Source organism: Balaenoptera borealis (genome assembly GCF_965194805.1).
Source record: "Balaenoptera borealis genome assembly, chromosome: 14".
NCBI lineage: Eukaryota > Metazoa > Chordata > Mammalia > Artiodactyla > Balaenopteridae > Balaenoptera > Balaenoptera borealis.
This window is the reverse complement of record NC_138875.1, coordinates 7,485,349-7,504,933: the sequence shown is the minus strand read 5'-3', so window position 1 is coordinate 7,504,933 and position 19,585 is coordinate 7,485,349. Positions and strand designations below refer to the sequence as shown.

The 19,585-nt window shown below is 36.1% G+C and overlaps 1 protein-coding gene across 7 annotated transcripts in view; it reads left to right on the top strand.

Annotated features, from left to right (window-relative positions):
- DOK6 (docking protein 6) overlaps positions 1-19,585 on the top strand; it is a 396,998-nt gene that overhangs the window by 246,677 nt on the left and 130,736 nt on the right. For all 7 annotated transcript variants that reach the window (XM_082355309.1, XM_082355307.1, XM_082355311.1 and 4 more), the window contains exon 5: positions 6,318-6,507. In XM_082355309.1, the coding sequence (XP_082211435.1) occupies positions 6,318-6,507 (190 nt within the window). The remainder of the gene's footprint in view (positions 1-6,317; positions 6,508-19,585) is intronic.

Here is a 19,585-nt window from a genome sequence, read left to right as displayed (position 1 = left end):
TATCTTCTAAAGCTGTCCTTCCATAGTTTTCAATCATAACACCTCTTAATATAAACAAAATCTTTAACTTCCTAATACATGTTTTAAGTCATTAATATGTTCAGATTGGAATCAATCCTTTATGAAAGATTTGTCATCACAGATTTAGGTTTTTTCCTTAAGGCATTTTAGTGTTAAATTCTATAATTTCTTATTCATCAGAAACATTCTTTTAATGTTTTATCAGTGATATGCTGGGATTTAGTTTGAAATTTCTCCTAAGAGATGAGATACACGTGCATGCATGCAGAATTGATGTAATAGATTACATTACGGTGGCTTGTGGTGATCTTGTGGTATCCCGTCATCAAGGGAAGACTCACTGCTCAGTCCTGACCACAGCATTTTTTTTCTGACATTCAAAATTGCTACTTCTCCTCTAGTGTTTTTCTGACTCTTCAAACAGCTTGGTCCTATTTACTCTGAGACAAGCAAAGAGTAAACATTTGTGCAATTAATTTTGAAATGTGTAATGTATGTTGCTAAGATAAAAGTAGTTATTGATTAAATTCTTTGCTATAATGAGGATTCTCTCATAGGAGAAGAGCAGAAAGGAGGGGGTCTACCCCCCTCCAAGCACGATGAAGGGGGAAAGGCAAGAGAACCACTCATAGAATTTGGATTGTTTGCCAGATGGGGAGGTTCATCTCTCACCCAGGCTGGCAGAGCTGTAGAATCATCTAGTCCTGCCCAAGCTGGTACCAGAGCAGTGTGCAAGAGAGTATGGGGGACAACCTGAGTTTGGAGGTGTAGTGGTTATTCTTCTCACCATGGTGAATCTGCAAGCAGGATACAGGATGCAGCTGCAGCTGTTCGTGGTGGCTAAATAAGGAGATAAAGGTCACCAACTGGACAAGGTTCATTTCCACATTTGATGGAACAAATAAGTTTGGGTCTTTTAATGAATTAGCTGCAGTAATAAATTTAACTGAAAAGATGTCTTCCGTAACTATCAATTTTCACATGAAATTTTGAGAAAAAAATTGAATTCTCTTGCTATAAAATAATTTGTTAAATCTTTAAAATTATTTTGACCACTAAGTTGTATGTAGAGTGAGTTTTACTTTATGGAAACACTGGTTGATAGAAACAACTAAGTGAAATTCAAAATTATACATTGTCCGATCACTTAGAGCTATTATTAATCATTACATAACCATATATATGTATATAAATATTAACTTTAAGTTACTTAATTTAATAATACCTAAATATTTTAATTAATGAACTTTAACAAATATTTAAGTCTCTACTATATGGAAGACCCTGTAATTGAAATTCAGAAAATTAGGGATGCCACCAAATTGCTAAAGAACACTTTTCTTATTGTGGGGCTTCTCCTTTTGAGCCATACTTGGATTTTAGGAAGAGAAGGTAAAAGTGTAAGACTTAACTGAAGTTATTATAAAGTTTAACCTCTCCCCATGGAAAACCTGATGGTTTTAATATTTATGAATCCCTTGTTTTTCAGATATTTAGGTGTAATACTTAGTTCCATGTTCCATCCTTTCTTTTGACCCAACCTTCAAACCCACAACTTCTGAAGTATCAGGAGAAGTGGGATAGACAGCTCAGCAATCAGCTAACAGCTAAAACTTACTGGACTTTCTTTGAAAAAAGAACGGACTGGCATCCAATAGACATTTCCCAAATTTATTTTAATTAATCAGCTAATATACACAAGATGTATTTTATATTCATGCAGTCACAGACACTGAGTGTTTACTATGAGGTAGATTCACAAAATTATTCAATACATAAATTCCAGAAGTCTGTTTTTTTTAATATTTCAATTTATTATCAAGGAAACTTAGCTGAGCAGATACGTCTGTTTTTCAGCATGGTTCTCCTTTAAAACCAGTGTTCCATCTCTTCTGTTACAAGATGGAAATTACCAAGAAACTGGTTGAAGAGCTCATCATCCTTTTGTTTTCTGTTCATTTATTTCTAGTCACTGGAGGGTATTTTGCTTCATGTCAGAAACCTCATCTGTGATGCTCTGCTTCCTGCTGCAGCTGCAAGCGCCACTTACCTCCACTTGCCAGGCTCCAGATAATATTATATTGGGTTAGTTCCTGCCCTAAACAAGATCTATGTACAACCTCACTGGCTGAGAAGGGAAGGTTTCTGTCCTTCTCAGGGTCTCCCACATATCACCTGGGGTCTCACTATCCCTTTTGCAGGACCATTTCTCCTGAATGTAGCTACCCTTTCTCTCCAGATCTTGTCCAATTCAATTTGACCAAACCTTGTTTTGTAGCCCCCTCGAGACTGTTCTTGTGATTGTGACCTTAACCCTGTGTCAAGGCCATTTGGGGCATGGTCTCTTCCTTTGGACCTCTTAATCCAGCCCTAGAGTAAAACTGCCCTGGTAAGTGCAACTGCAGATTCAACAACAGTAAACATCTTTGTTGGACAGAACAATTCCTCTTATAAATATTTCACCTTGGTATTGTTTTGGCCATTTAAAATAAAATTATGTTTTCTCATATATCTGTCAGCCATTATACAAACCTAAGTTTTACCAAAATACAGTTTTATGGGCAATGTGTTTGGGATTTTTCACTCTAGAATTCTATAGTTTATATGTGTGAACACATTTAAAACTAATATTTTTTACATAACCTTTCAAAAATTTATTTCTTCACACATTCCAGTCTTCACAGGACTGTATATTTTATTCATGTTTCAGGACATTATTATCATTATTTAGACAGCTAGTTTCTTTTCTAATTCTTTTGGCTACTTGGAACTCTGATGTTTAGTGCTTCTTTATAGTGTTTTTATTGTTATTGTTGATGATCTCAAAAGGAGGTACTTGGAATATACATATCTTGCTGAATTGTAAACTATCTTTCATATACCCCCTTTCTTTCTATGCCTCTCTCCCTTCTTTTGTTCCAGTTGGCATAAGAACTCTTTCTTGACAAGTCAGTCATGAGTCAGTTGAGATAGGATTAATTGATTTGAGCAGAGATTAGAAAACAATTTTGAATAAAATGTGCTGATTTGCTCTACTGGAACATAGCATCACTTTTCAAAAGCATTCCTCATGGTTTCTCTGATGCTGCTACTTCCTTGGCAATATTTTTAAATGAGTTTCACAAATCGACACTTCTCAAAGTGTGGTCCCCAGAGTAGCAGCATTAACATCTCCTGGGAACAAGTAGAAATGTAAATTATCCAGCCCTGGGGTAGACCTACTGTATCAGAAACAATAATGGTGGAGGCAAGCCAGCCATCTGTATTGAAGCAAGCCCTCCAGGTAATTCTGATGCACACTGAAACCTGAAAACCAGTACTCTAGGCAGTAAAACTCAAATGCAGTTTCTTAAATAAAAAGGTGACATGATCAGAGATTGGTTTAAAAAACCTGCCTGATAGAATTATTTCACAGAGGTAAATATTTTTAAAAGTCATTTTAATGGAACCAGTTTTGACTATTTCATATTAAAATGGTCCAATGGAAAACATAACAAGTTTTAGTAAAACAATGTGTTTTATGTTGCTAAGGGCATAAAATAATTTCTTCATAGCAAATGCAGAAACCTTCCTTCCGTTAAATTGGAATTCAAAGAAGTATAATTTGCTAGATGACTTGATGTGCTGCCCTTATCTTTCTGTGCCTGGTTTTCTGCTGGATTAATTAGCCTACGTTTTCATTGACTCTCAAACCCTTGGAAATTAGCCGTTAGAGGAAGATAAATTTTGAATATTTAAAAACTGAAAATAAAATTGTTTAGGGTAATGCCTTTCTTAAGATAGAAGAAATAGCATCAAAAAGAAGGGAGGAGCATTCAAAACCATAAAAAAAGGGGTTACTTGAGTTGCCAGGTTAAAAAAAAAAAAATGTGGGAAAGTAGAAGGCAGGCCAGAGGGAGGGGATGCCGGTAAGGTTCACCTGCTTTGTGCTGCCTGGAGGTGGCCCTGGAAGGGGTCCTTGGGGAGCTATCCCATCACTTTGAATTTGTTCGTAAATGCGCCTCAAAGACTTTGGTGTCTAGAGCCCTATGTCATGTGACTCATAATAAATCCACGTATTCATTATTTTCCAGCTTTCTCCAATGGCCATTGTGATGACTGTACTTTTTCTGTGTTTATTACTGTTAGGTTTTATCTGCTAACAGTAGAGCACACAGACATTTCTGTGATAACGTTATGGTTCTTCTGGGTCCTCTGAAATACTGTGTAGATTATGTGCAACCTTTCATGGAACATCCATTTGAAGGACACTCTATGTCAGGATCATTTTTCTGTATGCTCTGTTTTTTCAGTTACAAGCAATGGGTGTGAATATCAAGGGTCAGTGCAGTCTTAAGCAACAGTAAGACTGTTTAATGATGTTTATTTATCTCAGTATTTTTTTAAAAGTGTTGTTATTTCTTGGCATTTTGGCAATGAGTCTTCCGATGCTCTCTTCAGACTCCGGGATTGATGGAAAGGAAATAATTTAGAGGACTGTTTCACTTTCCGCTTTTATAATGACAATATTTTCCCTATGCACAACAGATGCCACTGACACATGGTTAGTTACAAATGTAGAAGCTGAACTTCATCAAAAGTGTCTTGAGCAAAGAAAAGAATATTGCTGTTCAGGCATTAACTATAACCCTGAGTCACTCTGTTGGGTCCAAGTTTCATTTATATTCTCATATTAGATCATACCCTTTTGATTTATTTGTAATCCCATTGGAGAGGGAACTGTGCTGGGAAAGTGAGGGATGTATTTAATGCTGCATGTAGATACTTGCACACAAGAATTTTAAGATTTATGGAATATATATGTGTCTATGTAGATATAGATACAGCCTTTTATTGCACATAATTAATGGGACAATATTCTTCATTTTTCAGCTATAGAATTTATCTCATTTTGCCTTTTCTTTGGGAAATAATTGTGAAATCTATATACATATTACTTTCACAGGTCAACAACCTAATTAGAATATTGAATCATTAGATTATTTTTGGTCCCAGAATATCTAGACACTTGAACATAAATATTGTCCATATGGTTACTAAGTTTCAAGCTGTCGTGCTTAAGTTAAATATAACTGATTTTGCATCAGAAAATCCTTGCTTTACAAAATACCTGCCACTGAAAAGATTCTTTCTATTTTACAGACAATTCCAGCTCAGTGCCAGAAAACATACAGTGTTTCAGATTGTAGCATCATGATGGATGATAGCACATTTCTAAACATCTCAATCCTTTACAAACTGCAGCTGCACCATTATGCCTCTCAAAATAATTCATGCAACAGCACTGCCTTTAAAGCACTATTCACAATTAAATTCAAACTCACAAAGATGTATCTGCCAGTTATTCTTAAACTTTTTGTTATCACGACTCATTATTTTTTTGTAATTCCTCAATTCTTGCAGCCCATATTCATCGTGGGATATATTTATTTCATTCATACAATTAACTAATATTTATTGATCATTTACTATAAACTAAGAATACGGTGCTAGGAACTAGGGATACTTTATAGGACACTTTGTAGGTCATACCAAGTTCTTTACTTCCTGGGACTTACCAACTAACCTTATTTTTCAAAATAAAGTGCATCTAATGCATTTAAATGGGGATCACGGGCTGCAGGATTTTGTGGTAACCTTTGAGATACACGAAAAGTTGTAAAGCAAGGTTTGGAATCATTGCCTAATAATCAGATTTTCAATTTCAAAATATCCAGGAATGAAAGCAGTTATGTGCTTTTATTTCGAATACCAAAACAATGTCTGAAGTTCTGCCAAAGGCAGTAATGAATATCTGCAATTATCATAAGCTGAATTTGACCATGAACATTCTGTGCTTTGAGAGTCAATCTGAGTGGGCATTAAATACTTCATGCCTCATAGGTAAAACTGAGTAAGTTTTCGTGTAAGTTAAAGAAGACATTCCTCGCAGAAATTATTTCTATGACGTCCACTTAAGATTATGTGAAGAAATGGACAGTTACGCCATTTGGGCAGACTCCAATCAGTTTTTTGCCCTTATGTTCCCACTGTACAATTTAACCATTTAATCCCCACTGTAGAGAATGCATGCAACAAAAAGTTGAAGAATGAGTGAATGGATTAATGATTAAGAATACTTTAACTCCTTTTCCCACACAAGAAAAAGGTAGTGTTTCGCAGTATATACCGATGTCACCAAGGGACACGGTAACACTTTCTGAAGGCTGTAGGTAGGTATACAAGTTCATACAGTGCTGCCATAAAAAGTCACACCTCTTTTGGCTTCATTTTCTCCATTCCTTGTTTCTTTGCAGAGCGATTCAATGTGTATCTTATGCCTACACCAAATCTGGACATTTATGGCGAATGCACAATGCAGATCACTCATGAGAATATCTATCTCTGGGATATCCACAATGCCAAGGTCAAGCTGGTGATGTGGCCTCTCAGCTCACTGAGGAGATACGGGCGGGACTCAACATGGTTCACGTTTGAGTCAGGAAGGTAAGCTTTGAGCACAGAAGCCACAGGCAGGAGGTCGTGGCCCTCCTGGAGCAAAGGTTCTGTCCCACAAAGCCCAGGCTGGCCGTTTCATTTCCATGTAGGGTAGAGATCACCAAATATATATCAATAATTTCTTCACATTCTTACTGATAATCTGAATAAAATTGTGTTAATTCTATGGCAGGTTAAGTATCCCATTCAAAATAATTCCCGTCTCTTACTCTGGCATCAAACCAGTTTCATAAATATCTTTATCATACAAGATCTTTGTGAAATTATTACAATATTATATTTGGGGTGCATCCTCCTATATTTTTGGTGCAATAGGATCTCCATAAAATTCAGCATGTCCTTGCCAGCATTATAATTGTGGGGTTTTTTTAAAGGGAAATATTTTGAAAGGAGTTTTATATAAAATTGCTTAAATACTACCTTTTAGGTTTGAGATAAGTTAATGAAATATTCATTTACCCAGACGTTTATGTTAATAACATTAATTAAGTATTATTAATTCAGAATGACAAAAAAAAGTTGGCAAATCCATAGTTTATGAAATGTGTAATTCAGATTTTAAACGTAGTATGTCAAGACAAATACATTGGTTTCTTGATCACAGCATATGGTTGGAATCCATAAATGTCTAAAATGAATGCTTGCTTCACAATCATTATTCACATATATGGGTTTAGACGTGAGCTTCAACCAACTGAATCAATGTCATTATGCTCTGACCCCTTTGTGATATTGTTGTCGCACATCCAAGACAAGACTTAGGTTTAGGGATTCTATATAAGAGATGTTTAATGTATTCACACTTGGGGACATGATTTATCACATTCTAGAAATGAATCTGTGGCCTTATAAGGTAATTACAGTGAAGTCACTATGTGACTAGATAGATAAATTATAATAGTTATACAACAGAATATTACCTACCCATGACACACAACTTGGATGAATCTCAAAAACACAGTTGTAAGCATTATGTGTAATTCCATTGGTAGGAAATTCTACAATGGACAAAACTAATTTACAGTGACAGAAAGCAAATGAGTGGTTGCCTAGGGTTGGGGATAGGGAGAGAATGGACTCCAGGAAACACGAAGGAACTTTGGGGGTGGTGAAAATGCCCTGTATCCTGACTTTTGTCGAGAGCCATGGAACTGTTTATAAATATTGGTGTGCATTGTTATATGCAAATTATCCCCCAGTATTTTTAATGTGAAAAGAAAAAGTGGGGAAAGAAAGTTGGAGGGGATTTACTATTCTTATTTTATACACTTTCCCACTGTTTGAGGTTTGACAATGAGCATTTGTTACTTTTACAACAAAACGCTTCCTCTGGAAGGAATGGGGCCAAGGAAGGGGAGAGAGCCCCAAGCATTTTCTGGAGAGGGGGTCTTGAAGCTGTGAGATACAACCAGGCCTTTATTCCTAGATAGGCACAGTAAAGTCAGAAGTATGTTTTCATAACCTGAGCAGGCTTTGCACTTTTTACATTTTTCTTGTAAGTCTCCATTTTTTAATACTTTATATCGTCTGATTAAAAAGTTAACCCAAACTTTTGAGGGAGTAGTTGGAAAGAAAAGCTTAAAATCACTCATAATTTCTCCATCTTGAGAAAATGTCTTTTAATATTTTGGTTTACTTCTTTCCAATATATTTTAAAATCAGCATATTTTCACTTAACATTATATTGAGATGTAATCTCTGGGTCCTTTAAAATCAAGATTTTTGTGGTCATGTGGTATCTGAACATATGGCTGTACTATCATTAATTTAATATTAGGGTGTTTCCAGAATGAACTATTATAAATAAAGCCACACTGACCGACCATCTGCAAAAAGATGTGCAAATATCTGATCATTTTCTTAGCAGAGCCTTTTTCAAGAAGAATTACTGGGTCAAAAGCTGTGAACATTTTCAGGGTTCTTCACAATATAGCAAATTGCTTTCAAGGGAAGTAATATCAATTCACACGCCCTCTAAGGGTGCAAAGAGAGTGCTCTTCTTGACCCCATAATCACAGCATTCAAATGATGATTTAAGATGTTTCTCTTTTGATAGAGGACTTGGATATCTTGTTATTTTTTTTCTTTTCTCCTTTGTTTCTTTATGTTTGGAGGTGTGTCCTTGTGTTCGTTTCTATGTTTTTCCTTCTTTGAATTTTGGGTGTCCTTTGCCCTTTAATAATTGGGCTATTGACCATGATTCTGTGTGTCTAGTTTGTAAATTCCAGAAGATCTCACTCTTATTAAAGGTAGCCAAGGACAGAAGGTTTTGTCCATGTGTGATCCAGAGAAATGAAAGCAGGACGCTGTGTTCCCTAGGTCAGGACTGGGAGAAGCGGGGAGGGGAAAGGTGTGGGTGATGACCAGTGACAATTTAAAGGAAAAATTGGCAGGTAAGGCCCGGCCTGTCATCCTAGTGAACCTTGAGCTGAAGAATGACATTTTCTGCGTTTTATTTTACTAGCTCTTTGCACAAGGCACATAATTTGGAAGCAGTTTCTAGCCATTTATTTATACTACTGCAGGTACTGGAATGTAATAAAATTGGATGTCAAAGTAGTCTTTTTTCTACTGACAGGCTTTTTCCAAAATGCACTTTAAATTCTACTGTACCAATAAAAGATAAGAGTAGACAGTAAAAGTGGAGCAAGATCGTTCTTTCTGGAGGAGCATACCTCATCCATCCTCACATTCTTACCCCCTACATGTGAGGACAGAAGGAGAGCAAGGACCAGGAAGCGTTCACTGGGAGCTGTCCTCCAAGGGGCGCAGCCTGGGGAGATGAAGACATAGTCCCCTGCCTGCTTAGAGGAATTGCTCTTTTTTTTTTTAAATAAATAAATTTATTTATTTATTTATTTATTTATTTATTTATTTATTTATGGCTGCGTTGGGTCTTCGTTGCTGCGCGTGGGCTTTCTCTAGTTGCGGCAAGCAGGGGCTACTCTTCGTTGCGGTGCGCAGGCTTCTCATTGCTGTGGCTTCTCTTGTTGCAGAGCAGGGGCTCTAGGTGCACGGGCTTCAGTAATTGTGGCACGTCGGCTCAGTGGTTGTGGCTTGTGGGCTCCAGAGCGCAGGCTCAGTAGTTGTGGCGCACAGGCTTAGTTGCTCCACGGCATGTGGGATTTTCCTGGACCAGGGATCGAACTCATGTCCCCTGCATTGGCAGGCGGATTCTTAACCACTGCGCCACCAGGGAAGTCCCAGGAATTGCTCTTTTACCATAAAGATTTTAAGTTTGTATTTTAAGAGTGAAAACAACCCAGTTGTCATGCAAGATTATTTAATCAAAAAATCAAAAAAGATATCCAAACCTGCAGAGGAAGTCATAGGATTCATGATTATGTGCAGTTTTATCCTGTGAAAAACAAAACCACTTTTTTAACTGCTGATGTGGCTTTTTCACTTCCCATAACCTCATAAATATTGTAAGCAAAAATAAGGATGAGCTCAAATGCCTGCATAACAAAATTCAAGTGAGCCCCGAATCCTTTTTTATAAAATGATTGTTCAAAACATAACCTCCCTATTCAGCACAATGCTTAATATAACACAATTGGTGCTTAAAATGTATGTCTTACTAACTTTGATAATATTATCCCTATTGAGAAGCCTGGGGAAAATCTGGTTACAGATTTTTAACAATTGGAAATATAAAACAATACGGTTCCCATAGGAAGATGATTAATGGAAGCAAATGCTCTATAATCAAGGATTTTGTGATGTCATAGTGAGGCTTATTCTATCCTTAAACCTTTTTTGATCAGTAATGCAGAGAGAAATCCTTCCTTCTCTAATGTATGACCAGTTAGTTAAAATAAAAGGTAAGGCAGAGAGTTTTTAAATGTGATACCAAAGCATGATTATTCCCCCTTCCAAAAAAGATAATTTGACTGTAGCAAAATTAAGAACTTGCCTCTGCAAAAACACTTTTAAGGGAATGAAAGGCAAGACACTGATCTAGAGAAAATATGTGGGAGTCACATATTTGACAGTGCACTTGTATCCAAAACATATAAAGAACTTCCAACTCAAAAATAAGAAAAAATACAACCCAATTTTAAAAATAGGGAAAAGATTCAAGCAGAAACTTCACCAAAGAAGACATATGATTGATCGATTATCACAGTAAAAGATTCCAAACCTAATTATTCATTAGGGAAATGCAAGTTAAAACCACAATGAGATACAATTATATATCTATTCTAATGGATATAATTAAAAAGGAAAATCTGACAATATCAAATGCTGACAAAGATGGACAGCAAATGGAACTCTCCTATAATGTTGGTGGGAATGCAAAATGGTACAGTGATTTGGAAAGGCACTTTGACATTTTTAAATAAACCTCAACATACACTTAAGATATGATCCAGCAATCTGCTTCTTGGTATCTCCTCATAAAAATAAAAATATATATAGGTTCATACCAAAACCTATACATGAATGTTGCTAGCCATTTTATTCATCGTTTCCAAAAACTGGGCAAATGAAATACCCTTCACTGAATGAATAAACAAACTGCGATAAATCCATAGGGTGCTACTCAGCAACATAAAGGAGCAAATGACTGATACACACATGACGAATATATCACAGATTCATTGTTCTAAGTGAAAGAAACCATATCCTATGAACAACATACTCTGTGATGCCACGTATATGGGAAAAAAATGCTATAAGGTTAGAAAAGAGACCAGTGATTGCCAGAGGGTGGGGTGTAGAAAGGAATTGACTAACAAAGCAAAAACATAAGGGAAATTTGGGAGATGGTGGAACTCTTCTTTATCCTGATTGAGGTGGTGGATATGTAATTCTGTACATTTGTCAAAACCCAGAGAACTGTTTGGCGCAAAGAATGAATGTTACTATATGGAAATTTTTATATTTAAAAATAAATTTTAAAAAAGGAAAGAGTTTCACATATATAACTAAATGATTTTTGGCAAGCCTGCCAGGACCTTTCAATGGTGAAAGGACAGTCTTCAACAAATAGTGCTGAAAAAATTGTATATCCACGTGCAAAGGAATGAAGTTGGTCCCTTACTTACCACCATATTTCACAAAAATTAACTCAAAGTGAATCAAAGACCTAAATGTAACACCTAAAACTATAAAACTCCTAGAAGAAAACATAGATCAAAACTTTACAACTTTGGATCTGGCAGTGATTTCTTGGATATGACACCAAAGGCAACAAAAGAAAAAGTAGACAAATTGGACTTACTGAAAATTTAAAGAATTTGTGCATCAAAAGACAATATCAGCAGAGTAAAGAGGCAACTCACGAAATGGGAGAAAATATTTACAAGTCATATATTTGATAAGGGATTAATGTCTAGAGTATAGAGAGAACTTCTAAAACTCAATAACAACAAAAAACAAACAATCTAATTAAAAAATAAGCAAAGGACTTAAGTAGACGTTTCTCCAGAGAAGATATACAAATAGTCAATAGCATATGAAACGATGCTCAGCGTCACTAATTTTTAGAGAAATGCAAATCAAAACTGTGATAAGATGCCACTCACACCCATTAGGAGGGCTACTATCACAATAATAATAATAAGTGTTGGTGAGGGTGTGGAGGAATTAGAACTGTTGTGCACTGTTGGTGGGTACGTAAAACTGTAGAATCCCTGTGGAAAACAGCATGGCAGTTCCTCAAAAAATTAAAACTAGGGTTACCATATATGATCCAACAATTCCACTTATGGGTATACACCCAAAAGAATTGAAAGTAGGGTCTCAAAAAGATATTTGTACACTAATGTTCGTAGAAGCATTATTCACAAGAGCTAAAACATGAAAGCAACTCAAGTGTCCATCAATGGATAAATGGATTTTTAAAATGTGATATATACATACAATGAAGATTATTATGCAGCCGTAAAAAGCAAGGAAATTCTGACACAGCAGTAACATCGGTGAACCTTGAGGACACTATGTGAAGTGAAATAAGCCAGCCACAAAGAGTCAAGTACAGTATGATTCGACTTACATGAGGTACTTAAAGTGGTCAAAATCATAGAGACAGAAAGTAGAATGGTGATTGCCAGGAGCTAGATGGAGAGGAGATGGACAATTATTGTTGAATCAGTATAGAGTTTCAATTTTACAAGATGAAAAGAGTTATGGGGATGGACAGTGATGATGGTTTCACAATATTATAAATGTATTTAATATCACTAATCTTAAAAACAGTTGAGGTAGACCACACAATATTGAAGGAAAAGAACTAAGTGAAAAGACCGATACTACCGGACTTCAAGACATAACTATAAATCTACTGTCATGAAGGCAGTGTAGTATTAGTGAAGAACACACAAATAGGCCAGTGGATCAGAATAGAGAGCCCAGAAATAGGCCCCGATAAGTAAAGTCAACTGATCTATTACAGAGGAGCAAAGGCAATACAATGGAGAAAAGCTAGCCTCTTCAACAAATAGTTTTGGAAAAACTAGACATTCTCATGCTAAAAATAATTCTAGACACAGACCTTACACCCTTGACAAAAATTAACTCAAAATGGATCACAGACCTAAATGTAAAATGCAAGACAATAAAACTCCTAGAATATAACATAGGAGAAAACCTACATGACCCTGCGTATAGTGATGACATTTTAGACACAACACCAAAGTCATGATCCATTAAAGAGTTAACTGATAAGCTGGACTTCATTAAAATTAAAAACTTCTGCTCTGCAAAAGACTTCTCAATGAGAAGACAAGCCACAGGCTGGGAGAACATATTTGAAAAGGATACGTATGATAAAGGACTTTATCCAAAATTACAAAGACTCTTAAAACTCAACAGTAAGAAAGCAAAAACCCAATTAAAAAATGAGCCAAAGACTTTGACAAATAACTCGTCAAAGAAGATATATAGATGGCAAATAAGTACACCATATATCATCAGGGGAATATAAATTAAAATAACAATTAGATACCACTATACACCTGCTAGAATGCCCAAAATCTGGAACAATGACAACAGTAAATGCTGGAGAGAATGTGGAATAAAAGGACTTTTCATTCCTTGCTCATAGGAATGCAAAATGGTATAGCCACTTTGGAGGACAATTTGGTGGTTTCTTATGAAACTAAACATATTCCTACCATACAATATAGCAATCAGGCTCCTTGATATTTACCCAAAGAAGTTGAAAACTTATGTCCACACAAAAACCTACACATGAATGGTTATAGCAGGTTTATTCATAATTGCCAGAGCTTGGGATCAACCAAGATGTCCTTCAGAAGGTGAATGGATAAACTGTGTTGCATACAAATAATAGAATACTATTCAGCCTGAAAAAGAAATGAACTATCAAGTCATGAAAAGATGTGGAGGAACCTTAAATTGCATACTGCTAAGTGAAAGAAGCTAATCTGAAAAAACTACACACCTTATGATTATAACTATATGACATTCTGAAAAAGCAAAACTGGAGACAGTAAAAAGATCAGTAGTTGCCAACGGGTTCGAGGATGGTAGAGGATAAATAGAGCACAGAAAATTTTTAGGGCAGTGAAAATACTCTGGATGATACCATAATGATGGATACACATCTTTATACATTTGTCCAAATGCATAGGATGTACAACACCAAGAGTGAACCATAATGTAAACTCTGGACTTTGGGTGATTACGATGTCAGTGTAGGTTTATAAAGTACAACAAATGTACCACTCTGGTGGGAGATGTTGATAATGGAGGAGGCTATTCATGTGTGGGGGAAGGTATTTGTCAAATCTCTGTACTTTCCCCTTAATTTTGCTGTGAAACTAAAAACTACACTAGAAAATGGTCTTAATAAAAAAAAGTTATGTTGAATACCTTAAATGCATACAACTTCTATTGTTCTTATACCTCAATAAAGCTGGAAAAAATAAATCTTGTATGTGGAAGTGTTGGAATATATTTTTGTTCTAAATTTTACACACCTATTGTTCCCTATCATCTAATACCTTGTAACAGTATGATAAATTTCTATCATCTATTAGTACAGTTGTCTGTCGGTATTTGTGGGGGCTTGGTTCCAGGACCCCCTGTGCATAACAAAATCCAAGGATGCTCAAGTTCCTCATATAAAATGTTGTAGTACAGTTGGCTCTCTGTATCCACTGGGTTCTGCATCCTCGAGGATGGATTTGAAGGACCAACTGTAACTGTGGCTGGAAACAACGGACATGCAGCACACAGGTATTTCCTTTGACTGTACCATGAAACATGAGACACATCAACAAAGCTCTATGAAGATGGAAGAACATGTGCTTTTGCAGCACTATTAGATTTGGGTTAAAATACTTGTTCTTCTATGTATTTGACCAAATTGGTTTTCATTCTTGTGTCTTATACCCTTTATTTTGACCACGAGGACTGAAATATTACTTTGTAGCCTTTTGTGATGTATGAGAATTAGGCAAGGTTTGGAATGTATTCAGCACTCAAAAAATACTAGTTTTTCCCCCCTTTTTAAAATCTCTTCTTATCTTTTTATGAAAATTGAAATTATTTAATAAATTTATAATTTTTTAAAAGTCAGATGGTCAGTAAGCTGTAATAAGATTGTGAAAATCTAAGCAAATAAAAAACTAAAAGGAAATATGAAAGAAAAATGTTTTGAAACAGCTGATGTTAACACAATTTCAATTTCCTTCACAACATGTAAAGTATTATTTGTCTGTACTCTTCTACAGTTGCTAAAAAAAAAGATAATTCTTAATTTTTTAAGTTTAGTGATATACAGCCCTAGCTGAAATGCACTCACGAATTACTAGCATGACCACGTGTATATAATATGCTGTGTGCCTGTAACAGGTAAAGATACTGATGAATTCACTGTCTTTTGAGTGAGTGGTAGGTTTACTCATTTGACTAATTAAGGACTAAAATATTTTCATTTGTATGGGAATTTTTTTAGGTTATGGCTATTTAATTAAAAATAATCATTTCAGCACTCATTGCTTGTGCTCACTGGTGGATTTCTAGCCTCGCAGTGTCCTGAGGCTTATGCCTGTGGTTATAACCAGCATTTAAATAAATGAACCCGAAGTCATAAGACTGGTCTGGAGTGGCACATTAACTCACTTCGAAAATTCCTCTTAAAGCTTTCATAAGCCAGTCTAAGGAACTGCAAGAAACAGTGATATGTGCATCTCCTCTGTAGGTGACCACTTCCCCAGAAAGAGTCCCTTTGTATATCTATATTCAGCACATTTGTTAAAATACAGTCTCTATTTTTTAATTACACTCTGGGCTGATACTATAATATCATGTCCTGGTGTTTTAGCTTTTTTCATAGACGAATGTTGATTTCTTCAAAGCAAGGGATCCTTTTTGATTACCAGTATTGCCATGTACAATGTTGGGCATGTGAAATAGGTGTTTGATGAATTTAATCATCTTTCGTATATGTGTTACATCTGATAGCTTTCAAAGCTCTTGCTTTAAAACACATTATTTCATCTTATCCTCATGTCAGCACTGAAGGTGGACATAGCAAATATCATTTTTATCAAGTTTTCATGGATGAAAAAATCCTCAGAAATGTTAATAAAGTGTAACTGAGGTCACATGGAAAGTAAGGGGCTGGTAGATGCAGAGGTCAGGTCTGAGTTGTCTGATTCATTCTCCTATATGTTTTCACACCATGACTGCTCACAGAATGACTTAGTGCTATGATCTGAATGCATTCCCCCAAAATTCATATGTTGAAACCTAACCTCCAAGGTGATGATATTAGTTGGTGGGGCCATTGGGAGGATTAGGTCATAAGTGTGGAGCCCTCCTGAATGGGATTAGTGCTCTTATAAAAGTGGCCCAACATACAATCACATCAAAAATAATAAAATATCTAAGAGTAAATCTGTGTAAGGGGGTAAAAGACCTATACTCGGAAAACTATGAGACACAGATGAAAGAAACTGAAGACAACACAAACAGATGGAAAGATATACCGTGTTCATGGATTGGAAGAATTAATATTGTTAAAATGACCATACTACCCAAGGCAATCTACAGATTCAATGGAATCCCTATCAAAATACCAAGGGCATTTTTCACAGAAATAGGACTAATAATTTTAAAATTTGTATGGAAATACAAAACCCAAAATAGCCAACACAATCGTGAGAAAGAAGAATAGAACTGGAGGAATCATGCTCCCTGGCTTCAGATTATGCTACATAGCTACAGTAATCAAAACAGTATGGTACTGGCACAAAAATAGTTACATAGATTATTGGAACAGAATAGACAGCCCAGAAATAAAACAACACACCTATGGTCATTTAATCTATGACAAAGGAGGCAAAAATATACAATTGAGAAAAGACACTCTTTTCAATAAGTGGTGCTGGGAAAACTGAACAGCTACATGTAAAAGAATGAAATTAGAATGTTCTCTAACGCTATATACAAAAATAAACTCAAAATGGATTAAAGACCTAAATGTAAGCCCAGAAACCATAAAACTCCTAGAAGAAAACATAGGTGGAACACTGTTTGACATAAATTGTAGCAATATATTTTTTGGGATCAGTGTCCTAAAGCCAGGGAAATAAAAGCAAAAATAAACAAATGGGACCTAATTACAGGTAAACTTAAAAGCTTTTGCACAGCAGAGGAAACTGTCAGCAAAACAAAAGGACAACCTACTGAATGGAAGAAAATATTTGCGAATGATATGACTGATAAGGGGTTAATATCCAAAATAATAAACAACTCATACAACTCAACATCCAAAAAACAAACAACACTATTTTTTAAAAATGGGCAGAAGGCCTGAATCAACATTTTTCCAAAGAAGACATACAGATGGCCAACAGGCACATGAAAAGATGATCAACATCATTAATCATTAGAGAAATGCAAATTGAAGCCACAATGAGATATCACTTCACACCTGTCATAATGGCTATCATCAAAAAGACCACAAATAACAAATGCTGGCAAGGATGTGAAGAAAAGGGACCCTTATACTCAGTGGGAATGTAAATTGGTGCAACCACTATGGGAAACAGTATGGAGGTTTCTCAAAAACCTAAAAATAGAACTACCATATGACCCAGCAATTCCACTCCTGGGTATTCAAAAAAACCCAAAAACATTACTTTGAAAAGATATATGCACCCTAATGTTCATAGCAGCATTATTTACAATTGCCGACATATGGAAGCAACCTAGGCGCCCATCAACAGATAATTGGATAAAGAAGATGTGGTATATATATACAATGGAATATTACTCAACCACAAAAAAGAATGAAATTTTGCCATTTGCAACAACATGGATGGACTTGGAGGGTATTATGCTAAGTGAAATATATCAGACAGAGAAAGACAAATACTGTATGATATCACTTATATGTGGAACCTAAAAAATAAAACTAGTGAATATAACAAAAAAGAAACAGACTGACAGATATAGAGAACAAACTAGTGACTACCAGTGGGGAGAGGGCAAGGGGAGGGGCAAGATAGGGGTAGGAGATTAAAAGTTACAAATTACTGTGTATAAAATAAATAAGCCACAAGGATATATAGTACCACACAGGGAATATAGACAGTATTTTATAGTAACTATGAATGGAATATAACCTTTAAAAATTGTGAATCATTGTGTTGTTGTACACCTGAAACTTATTATTAATGTACATCAACTGTACCTGAATTTTTAAAAAAATAGTCAAAAAAATGGCTGGACAGAGCTTCCTTGCCCCTTCCACCATGTGAGAACAGGTGAAAAGAGAGTGTCTATGATTCAGTAACCTCTCACCAGACACCACACCTGCCAGCTCCATGATCTTAGACATCCCAGCCTCCAGAGCTGTGAGAAATAAATTTTTGTTGTTTATAAGCCACCCAGTCTGTGGTATTTTGTTAAAGCAGCCCAAAATGGACCAAGACATCTGCTACTCTGTTTATTTGAAATTATTAACCTGGTTAAAGATAGCCCACAACGTCACTAGATAGATATATCTAAAATTTAAATCTATGTTTACTTTCATGCATTAAAAGCACCTCCCTGCAGCCTATAACATAAAGACTAAGTTTTTTCACATGGCCTATAAAACACTCCTGGTTCTGAGCTTTATTTGCCTTTTCAACAAACTCTCTGCTTATGTCCTGCTTACTGCTCTAAACTCCAGCATCAAATAACACATCAAATAACCCATGCCGTCCATCCATCCTGAACGCCCTGCCACCTCCCACTGTCCTCCCACTTTAGCTCAAATCATTCCAACTCATCTTTTATGATTTCAGTAGCAGATCGTCTCCTTTGGGAAAACTCCTAAGTCCCTAAAATTGGATTCAATGGCCTTTTGCCCAAACAGTACTGCTCTCCAAGTATTTCAAGCTCCCCTACATTTCCCAACACCCAGGGCAGTCTGGGGCGCCATCTGGCTAGTTCCCAACAAAGGGTTATGAACAGAAGTGATCTGTGTTTAAGCTAATGCACTTATTTCCTATGCCAATGTTATCCTGGTTGCTCAGGATAGATGCCCAGAACCAAAGTGGACTAGTATGAGTGAGAAATTCCTGCTGCATTAAACCACTGACACTTTCTTTGTTCTTTAAGGATAAATCTATTTGATCCTGATAGAAATTGATAGCAGGAAGAGCGCTGGCTGCAGTAATAAATAAATAAATAGCCCTAAGATCTGTGGCACTGAAATCATGGTTGTGCCAGGGATAAAGGAGAGGGATGTGGAAGCTGGAGAAGAGATGTCATGCAGTTGATGAGATGCTGGGCAAAGCTCTTGCCTCTGGGTGAAACGTGATAACTTGCCAGGCCAACTGCATGTGTAATGAGCTTCTGGATTGTAAGACCAAATACAAATTAAAATTAAGAGACTTCATTCTCTGTTGAAGATGGGCGGAAAGATTGCTCTCCCCTCCCTTTTTCTTTGAACACTTACTTTAGAAAATGTAAATTTGCAAGTACTTTCTTCTATTTGAAATGCACGTAAATCCTTCTGAAAACGAAATAGGTCTTTTGTCGGCTTTAAGAACCAGGAGTGCCCTTCTCTCTCTCGGGGACTCAGGAACCACCTCTT